We start from the raw sequence: 8,886 nt of genomic DNA on the forward strand, positions 1-8,886 counted from the left end.
GATGGTGGAGGTGACAGTGGTGACGGGGGTGAGGGCAGTGATGGTGGAGGTGACAGTGGTGATGGGGGTGAGGGCAGTGATGGTGGTGGGGATGGAGATGATGGTGGTGATGGTAGCTAGTGATGGTGGAGGTGACGGTGATGGAGGGAACGGTGGGAATCTGTCAGTGGGTTCATGTCGCCATCTGGTGGTAATGTCTGAGTATTACATGGAGTCTAGCTCTCACTGCCCCCAGTTAGGTGTAAGTTGCATTTTGACATATTTTCGTTATGAATACACATGAAAAATGACAGTTTTCTGTGCTACATAGCTGCTAACAATCAAACAGGAAAAAAAAATTGCTTAGGCTCTGCCGTTTGGCTGGAAAATGTGGTCACAGTCCAGGGAGCGCCACACAGCTCCTGGACCTGCCTGGCAGTGCTGTTCCCTAACTGTGCCCTGCTCCCAGCCCAGGATCCGGTCGCGGCCGTGGCCGAGGATGGCCGGGAGAAGCCGAAGCTGCCGAAGGAGAGAGAGGAGCTGGAGCAGGCCCAGATCAAGGGCCCCGTGGATGTGCCCGGGCAGGAAGATGCGAAGGAGGCGCAGGAGGCTGCGCAGCTGGATCGCCCCGGGCAAGGTGCTGGGCGCTGGCTGCGGGGTGGGGACCGGGAAGAGGGGTCCCAGTCGCCCTGCGGTGCAAACTCTCGGGGCTGTGTGTCTTCTTCCCTTCAGCACAGCCTGAGTTCTGGTCCTGTCTGCCTTCTCTGCCTTTCGGTTGAGATGAGTGTCCTGCCCCTCCAAGAGTAGCTGCCCCTATTGTCAGGCAGCAGGGAGGCCGGTGGGGAGGTGGTGTCTATTGGCCTGTGTTGACACCACTGGGAACCAGAACTCGTTTCAGATTCCCTGGGAAGGGAAGGTGGGGCCTCAGCCTGACCCCATCTGTCCCCTGTGCGCCTACAGGGATTGCCGTGCCCGTGGGGGAGGCCCACCGCCATGAGCCTCCCGTTCCTCACGACGAGGTGGTGGTAGATGAAGGCCAAGACCGAGAGGCACCAGAAGAGAACAAGCCTCCGTCCAGAGACACGGGCGGAGAAGCTCCAGGGGTCCAGGGCCAGGTGGCACCGCCTCTGCCCAACTCAGAAAGAGAGAAGCGGGAGCCGGAGCAGGAAGAGGGTGGGAAGAGGCCTGGACAGGCCCCGGCTTTGGAGGAAGTGGGTGATTTTCCTGAAGATCCCCAGAAAGTTCCAGAAGCAGATGGTCAGCCAGCTGTCCAGCCTGCAAAGGAGGACCTGGGGCCAGGAAATGGGGATCTGCATCCGCGGCCGCAGGCAGCACTGTCTGAGGAGCAGAAGGCCCCGGCAGCGGGTGAAGGGGAAAAGGCCAACGGGGTGCCACCACCAGGCAATGCTGCTGGGGACACGGGGCAGCCCACAGAGGACAGCGACCATGGTGGGTGTCAGCCCGGGCTCGTCTCGGAAGACGCTCCCCTCTCGGGCAGGGGAGGCTGGGCAGGATCGATGGTCTCTCCTTCTGTCCCCAGTCTCTCTCCTTGCACCAGATTAGTATGCAAATGGAGTGGCCTGGCAGCTGGTGGGGACAGGAAGAGGCTGGTGGCTGACAGCTCCTGTAATATCTGTCACACAGTTGTTTGCCAGACCACTAAATGTCAGGTGCCGTGCTGTACTCGTGTGTCTGGGCGCGTGCGGGGGGCGGCGGGGGCCGCCTGACAGGTAACACGTTGTTAAGTGCCGTCTAAGAGCTGGTTGGGACGGTTCTTGCATTTTAATTGCAAAGGCAGTTCACATTGGCTCATTGCCACAAGCCTGTGAGGTTGTTAAATATTTTTTTATTGCTTCGCTAGTAATCATCAGGTTGAATATAAACTGTGCTAACGGGGGTGTCACTTTAGAAACATCTGCCACCTCCTTTTCACCATCCCTTGCCTTCTGTCCCCCCCATCCTCCCTTGACTTTCCTGCAAAACCTCCTGGGTCTTCACCATGTGTGCAGGTGGGAAGCCTCCCCTCCCAGCGGAGAAGGTGGCCGCAGGGGCTGGGCTGCCGGCCGAGCCTCGAGAGCAGAGGGACGTGGAGCGAGTGGGCGGAGACCAGGCGGCCAGCCAGCTGGAAGGTAAGGTCTTAGGCCCAGGGAGCAGCAGCCCCTTCCCCCAGCCCTGGGGTGATGCCCAGACCATCCTAGGGAGCCCTGCCAGGCTCCCGCTTCTCTTTCCAGCTGCCTGCTAAGCGGACCCCTCTGAGAGCTTCCTGCTCCCTTCCCATGAGCAGCTTCCTTTCTGGCACCTCCCAGGGAATGTTTGCTCTCCCTTACTCCCCTTTAAACACCTGTGGCATTGGCATGTGGCTCATGATGACCGTTTTGTCTTATTCTAAAGCAGGTTTGTCAACAGTTCTAACACTCGAAGTGTATTTAAAGCCAGCCAGGTGTGGGAGTGCCTGCACTCAGATGTGTAGGTTTGTTTTAAGGCTGTGCCTGGAGGGGACCCGGCTTGGGGGTGGCTGTACCCTGGCCCAGAATGTTCTCCTGCACCCTCAGCCCTCAGAGCTCGGCTGTGTTCATCTGCAGGGATCTGTCCCCTGTGCCTCCAGGAAAGCTCCTCATACCTTTGCCCTCCTGAGAATAAAGCTTGCGTGAATCCTCCTCCAAACCTTCCTGCCCCTTGGTTCCCAGGTAGTGGCTTTTTGTGACCCCTTCTTGTGGTTTCACGCAGTTAGGGCTCCACCTCTGCAGGGAAGGTAACAGCAGCTCACTGTGGGTCTGTGGGTTAGCCCTCCGTGCCATGTCCTCTCCCAGGCTGGGGGTCCACTCACCCTCTGAGGGCGTGTGGCTGAGCCCCCACTCCCCGAAAGTCCCCTACATTTCATGGGAGCGTCCATGCCTTCTCTCAGGATGCTCAGCCCTGCCCATTCGGGGTCCACGTGTGCCTCGGCATCGAGAGGGTCTGTTTTGGGGGTCTGTGTGGGTCACATGGCACAGCTGCTCCGGCTCCGGGGCCAAGCCCCTGGGAGAGGGTCTGGGAGCCCCGGGCCAGCTTTGGCGTGGGCAGTTCTTCCCAGGGCGTTTGTAAGACATGCACTTCCTCCCCAAGCACCTTGCCCTGTGGCTTCAGGACAGCCAGGCCCGAGGGAGGCCAGGTGCAGCACCATGTCCCAGCGCTGCGGCCTGGCTTCTCAGGGTGCAGCTCGCCGTCCTGGCACCTGCTGCGTGCGCAGCAGGCAGGGCCGAAAGCACACCCGGGGCTCCTGGAGCTCTGCAGCTGCTTCAGAAGCTCACTCGTGGGGTTTTGTCTCAGGCTTTAGTCCGGCTATGGTTGTTTTCCAGTTTCTATGCTCTGTGACCTGAACCTGTTTGATTCTTTTGATTTTCTTGTTTCTGAAAAAGACTTTTCACGGTTTCCTACTCTGCCTTTCTTCCATATGCCTCTCAACGGGATGAACAGCTGAAATTAAAAAGATAGTAGCAGGTACGCACGGAAAGCAGTGTGCTGAAGTACAGAGCGTGTCTGAGTGTTATAGACCTGAGCGCTGCCTCGCGGTGGCACACCTGCCCCGGGACAGCCCTCCTGGGGACACGTGCCGGACCGGCGCACATGCTTAGGCGGGGTCCTGATGCCCACTCCGCTCCCTTGTGTTACAAATGCTGGGGTCCTTCTCAGCCCACTGTGGCCTTGCCTGCCATTGGAGGGCGGCTGGCCTCTGAAAGTGTCTAAGGGCAGGCTGCTTAGGACAGCAGCTGACAGGGTGGGCCTGCGCTGCTCTCTCATGAGCCGCCTTGAGAGATCCTGTGTGGCCTCACTAGGGGGCAGCTCCATGCCGTCTGCCAACCTGGTCCTTATGGTCTTGGTGGGCTCTGGCTGTGGGGACAGCCTGTCTCCTACATGGTGCTTAACATGTGTCCCATGTGGCTTCTCCGCTCCTTCCTCCCCCTCCCCGTTTTTCTGCCACCTCTTCCTCTTCCCTCTTCCCTCCTCCCTTCTCCCTCCTCCTCCCTCCCCTTTTTCCCTCCTCCCTCCTCTTCCTCCTCCCTCCTCTTCCCTCCTCCCTCTTCCCTCCTCTTCCTCTTCCCTCCTCCCTCTTCTTCCTGCCTCCCTCCTCTTCCTCCTCCTCCCTCCTCCTCTTCCCTCCTCTTTTTCCCTTCTCCTTCCTCTGCCTTTCTCCCTCCTCTTCCTGCCTCCTCTTTCTTCCCTCCTCCTTCTTCCTCCTCCCCCTCCTCCCTTCTGTCTCCCCCTTTCCTCCTCCTCCCAGCACCAGGCCAGGGCTAGTCCTTCGAGGAGCAGGTGAGGTCGTGGGGCCTGCTGTTCCGAAACCCTGCCCTGGGGTACGGGGAGGTGTTGGCAGCACATGGGATCTTGTCCTTGTACCATTGACTATTCCGTGTTGAGCCCTGCAGCACCCAGGGTGAGATCGTGGCCCGTGGCCGAGGTGGCCGGTGTGCCACCTGCGCTTCCCCATGTGAAAGGAAGTTTGCGGGAGGCCTGCTTGGCCTGTCATGGCCTGTCCCTGCAGGCAGGCATCTGGCCCCAGTGCTAGCAGGGAGCTGGGGCTGCTGCTAGAGGGCTGGCCCTGTCCCCCACATCCGGGCGTCTGGGAGAAGGCTGACCCTGCACTGTTCTGGCTGGTCGCGGTGTCTGCCTGACATGCAGGGCCCCCACTGAGATGTTTGCTATCACCACTAACAAAACATCCTTCTTGCTCCCCTGAACCTTTATGCCTTACAGCCCTAACCCGTCATTTTCCAGCGGTTCCTACAGTAATTTGCAAACGTGTTATAACAATGACATAAACCACAGCTGCTTGCAGCAAATAACTGGCCAGCGCTGAAGCGGGTCCGACCAGGCCTCCTGCAGCAGGTGCGTGCCGGTGTGCCCCGGGCAGGCCTGTCCTTGGGCCCTTGCTGCCGGCACCGGCCCTTAACGCTGGGTACTCCAGGGCTCCCCGTCATGCAGGGCCTGCCCAGAATTTCCACAGTGAATGGTGGTCCGGACGGCTGGCCGGGGCCCCAGTGATGCTCCAGCTCCCATGTTCCCCTTGAAAGAAGACAGCTTGTTTGTTTTTTAAATTGTCGTCTTGGAGAAAAAGTACCAATATTCTTTTCAAAATATAGCTTATCATTTTTCTTCCACACCCCCCCCCCCTTTTTTGAGACAGCGTCTTGCTCTGTTGCCCAGGCTGGAGTGCAGTGGCTCGATCACGGCTCACTGCAGCCTTGACCTCCTGGGCTCAAGTGATGCTTTCACCTCAGCCTCCTAAGTAGCTGGGGGTACAGGCGTGCACCACCATGCCCGGCTAATTTGTATTTCTGCATTTCTTTTGTAGAGATGGGGTCTTGCTATGTTTCCCAGGCTGGTCTCTAACTCCTGGGCTCAAGTAATCCTCCTGCCTCGGCCTCCCAAATTGCTGGGATTACGGGCGTGAGCTGCCGTGTCCAGGCTTATTTTCTCATCTGCTTGTCCTAGAACAACTGAATGTGTAAATGGAAAAAGAAGGAAAAAAACCCACCTAGCCCAGATAACCGTCCCTGACATTCTGACGCATTCCTTTTGACTCTGTGTTGCTTTGGAAACTCATTTTCAGTGGGTAACAAGCAAGTTCGCTGGGGTCCCGTCGGCAGAGAGGCTGGCTGTGCGGGAGGGGCTGTTGGGGGTGTCCTGGGGGCAGTCAGGGCACAGCCTCTCCTGGGCCAGGCCTGTGTGTCTCACTGAGCTGTCCGGGCACGCTTCATGGTCAGGTTCATGACGAGTGTGCCAGTGGCGGCTGGTCCCAGCACACTCCCTGCAGGTGACCTGTGCGTGGCCTTGCTGTGGGCCGGTGCCGTCCTTGGCCCAGCACGGTGTGTGGGCACCCTCTGACTTTGCGTTTTCCAAACCCAGAAGCTGGCAGGGCGGAGATGCTGGACCATGCTGTCCTGCTTCAGGTGATCAAAGAACAGCAGGTGCAGCAAAAGCGCTTGCTGGACCAGCAGGAGAAGCTGCTGGCGGTGATCGAGGAGCAGCACAAGGAGATCCACCAGCAGAGGCAGGAGGACGAGGACGACAAGCCCAGGCAGGGTAGGCGGGGTGGCAGGCAAGGGGGTGGGGCGGCAGGCAAGGGGGTGGGGCCAGGCAGCGGCTCCTGCTGTCCTGTGTGGCTGGGTCTAAGGCCCTGTGGCCTGTCCTGAGGGGGAGTCTGGGTTTTGGTTGCTGGTGTCAGTGGTTGCTATGGTCTCAGGCCCCGTGGCCTTTCCTGAGGGTGGTTGCCAGCTTGTTGTTTTGAGTCCCTCCACTGGCAGCCTATGTTCAGTGCCGTGGCTAAACTGATGACTGACTTCATTTGCAGTGGGCATGCAGCCAGAGCCCGGGGTGGCAGTGCCCAGAGGCCAGGAGGCCCCCGAAGGCAAGGCCAGGGATACGGTGGAGAATCTGCCTCCCCTGCTTTTGGACCCTGCCCTCAGAGCTCCTGGGGGCCGCCCTGCTCCATCCCAGGACCTTAACCAGCACTCCCTGGAGCACCTTGAGGGGGCTGTGGGCAGACAGCCTGCTGGCCCTCCAGATGGCGGCTCTGACACGGAGCCACGGCGAGCCCTGGCCAAGCTAAGAGACGGCCAGAAGGATGCTGCCCCCAGGGCAGCTGGCACGGTGAAGGAGCTCCTCCCTAAGGTCACGGAGCAGGTGCTTGTGCCGGACCCCGCCAGGGAAGCCGAGGGCGCAGAGGAGCGCCTTGCAGAGGAATTCCCCAGGCAAAATCAGGATGTTCCTGGTGGCGGTTCCCAAGAAAGGAAGAAACCTGGGAAGGAGGTGGCAGCCACTGGCACTGGCATTCCGAGGGAAGCCAACCGGCTGGAGGCAGGGCCAGGAGCAGAGACAGGGGACCTTCGTGTGAAGTCCAAGCAAATGAGCCGAGGCCTGGGCCTTGCAGAAGGCCTGCCTGGCAAGTTGGAGGGAGCAGCCCTGCAGCCCCAGGCTGCGTTACGCCAGCCGGAGCGACGGGTCATCTCTGATGGCGAGCAGGATGGACAGCAGGGCCACCAGCTAGACCATGGTGGTCACCTGGAGATGAGAAGGGAGGCCCACGGCAGGGACCACGTGCCTGTGTCCCACAAGCAGCCAGGAGGTGGGGAGGACACTGCTGTCCAGGAGCCCAGGCAGAGGCCGGAGCCAGCGCTGGGGCCCAAACGAGCTGCCCCCATGGCCCAGAGGCCGGACAATGCCAAGCCCAACAGAGACCTGAAGCTGCAAGCTGGCTCCGACCTCCGGAGGCGGCGGCGGGACCTGGGCCCTCGTGCAGAGGACGAGCCGGCCCCGAAGGACGGAGTCATCATTGGCTTTAACCCCCCACCTGATGTCCAGGTGAACGACCTCCGTGGTGCCCTGGATGCCCAGCTCCGCCAGGCTGTGGGGGGCGCTTTGCAGGTGGTCCACAGCCGGCAACTTAGACAGGCGCCCGGGGATCTGGAGGAGGCCTAGCACCCGTTGGCCATGAGGGCCACGCCCGCCACCGCCACGGCAGCACGTCTCTCCCGGCCACGTTCTGGCGGAACTCGAGGTCACATGCACTCTTCCCCAGGGTTTCACATCTGAGGCCCTCACCAAGTGTGAGTGCAAGTATAAAAGATTTCACTGTCTGTGGCATTGTTTCCAGAATGTTCTTGCCGTTATTTGTTGCACCTCTTAGTCTGAGGTCCTCTAACCTCTCGACTCTGAGCTCACTACAGCCTGTGAGGAACGACCTCCAGGGTGAGCTGGCCGACGTGCTTTCTCCCAGGCTCAGGCTGGGGAGCCGCTGCGTCTGGGGCCAATCCTCCCGCTCGTGCTGAGAGCACGTCTTCAGGCTGAGCTCGGCCGGCAGCCATGCGTGGAGGCACACGTGGCTGCCGGTGGTCCCAACACAGGCTACAGTGAGAGCCAGCGTCAACCCCAGACTTCAGTGACTCAGAATTTTCAGTTTATTGATGTTTCCCACAGTGTGGTAGAAATCTTGAATAAATTCTTGTGCCTTCGCCTGCCTGGGTGGATGCTGCTTGGTTTCTGGGAAGCACAGGGAGCAGGGCCGGGCTCTTGAGGGGCCTCCAGGGGGGCTGGCTGGTGTCACCTTCTGCATTCATGGTTGGCACAGCCTCTGTAGTCTGTTTTTCGACGTTGAAGTGTGGGCTTTTTAAAAACTAAGAACTACAATTGACACCTGATTAGTGATGCTGGTCCGGGGAAGTGACTGGAAGGAGAGCCAGAGGCTGGCCCCGGATTCCAGATGCACACAGCGGAGGCCAGAGGCTGCGAGGGAACAGTACCGTGACCTGCGCCCCATGGTGACTGGACACCAGACGCAGCACAGTCCCAGAGAGACGCTGCGAGCAGGCAGACCCGCTTGTGCAGGGAGCTCGTCCAGCCCCCAGCCCCCAGGGCCAGGCTGACGGGCATGCTGCCCTGTGACCAGGACAAGCGACACAGCCTCTCACCTGGAGGGAGGAGAGGGGAGGGTGCCACTGTGTCCACAGTGCACATGGATGGGCGCTGCATCCCTGCATCTGCGTCGGCTCGTCCTCTGGGGAGCGTGCGCCATGAAGGGCAGAGGGCCCATCAGGGTCAGGGCCTGGGCTTGGGGGAGGCGTGTGTTGGTGAAGGTCCCTGCACGGAGGGCCGGGCCTCGGCCTCTGGTGGCGTCTTCCACCTGCAACTTTTGAAATCCTTTTGGCATTTCGTTGTGGTGTCTTACTTTGAAGGAAAGTAAGAAACCACAATAACCTTCAGGCTGGGCAGCCTCAAGACTGGAAATTGTTTTTTTTTTTTTTTTTGAGATGGAGTTTCACTGTCACCCAGGCTGGAGTGCAGTGGGGCGATCTCTGCTCACTGCAACCTCCAGCTTCCCAGTTCAAGTGATTCTCTTGCCTCCGCCTCCCAAGTAGCTGGGACTACAGG

General features: G+C 59.8%; 1 protein-coding gene across 5 annotated transcripts in view; it reads left to right on the top strand.

Annotated features, from left to right (window-relative positions):
* Positions 1-7,973, top strand: part of SLC38A10 (solute carrier family 38 member 10) — a 47,421-nt gene extending 39,448 nt beyond the window's left edge. For 2 of the 5 annotated variants that reach the window (XM_017524888.2, XM_017524895.2), the window contains 6 exons: positions 449-616; positions 940-1,428; positions 1,989-2,108; positions 3,436-3,459; positions 5,866-6,042; positions 6,311-7,973. In XM_017524888.2, coding sequence (XP_017380377.1) covers positions 449-616; positions 940-1,428; positions 1,989-2,108; positions 3,436-3,459; positions 5,866-6,042; positions 6,311-7,437 — 2,105 coding nt within the window. In that variant the 3' untranslated portion in view covers positions 7,438-7,973. Of the gene's footprint in view, positions 1-448; positions 617-939; positions 1,429-1,988; positions 2,109-3,435; positions 3,460-5,865; positions 6,045-6,310 lie in introns of all 5 variants that reach the window. The other 3 variants (XM_017524889.2, XM_017524890.2, XM_017524894.2) reach the window with 3 other exon arrangements.
* Positions 7,974-8,886: the final 913 nt, after the last annotated feature.

The sequence above is a fragment of the Cebus imitator genome, unplaced genomic scaffold (assembly GCF_001604975.1).
Source record: "Cebus imitator isolate Cc_AM_T3 unplaced genomic scaffold, Cebus_imitator-1.0 Scaffold36, whole genome shotgun sequence".
Classification (NCBI taxonomy): Eukaryota; Metazoa; Chordata; class Mammalia; order Primates; family Cebidae; genus Cebus; species Cebus imitator.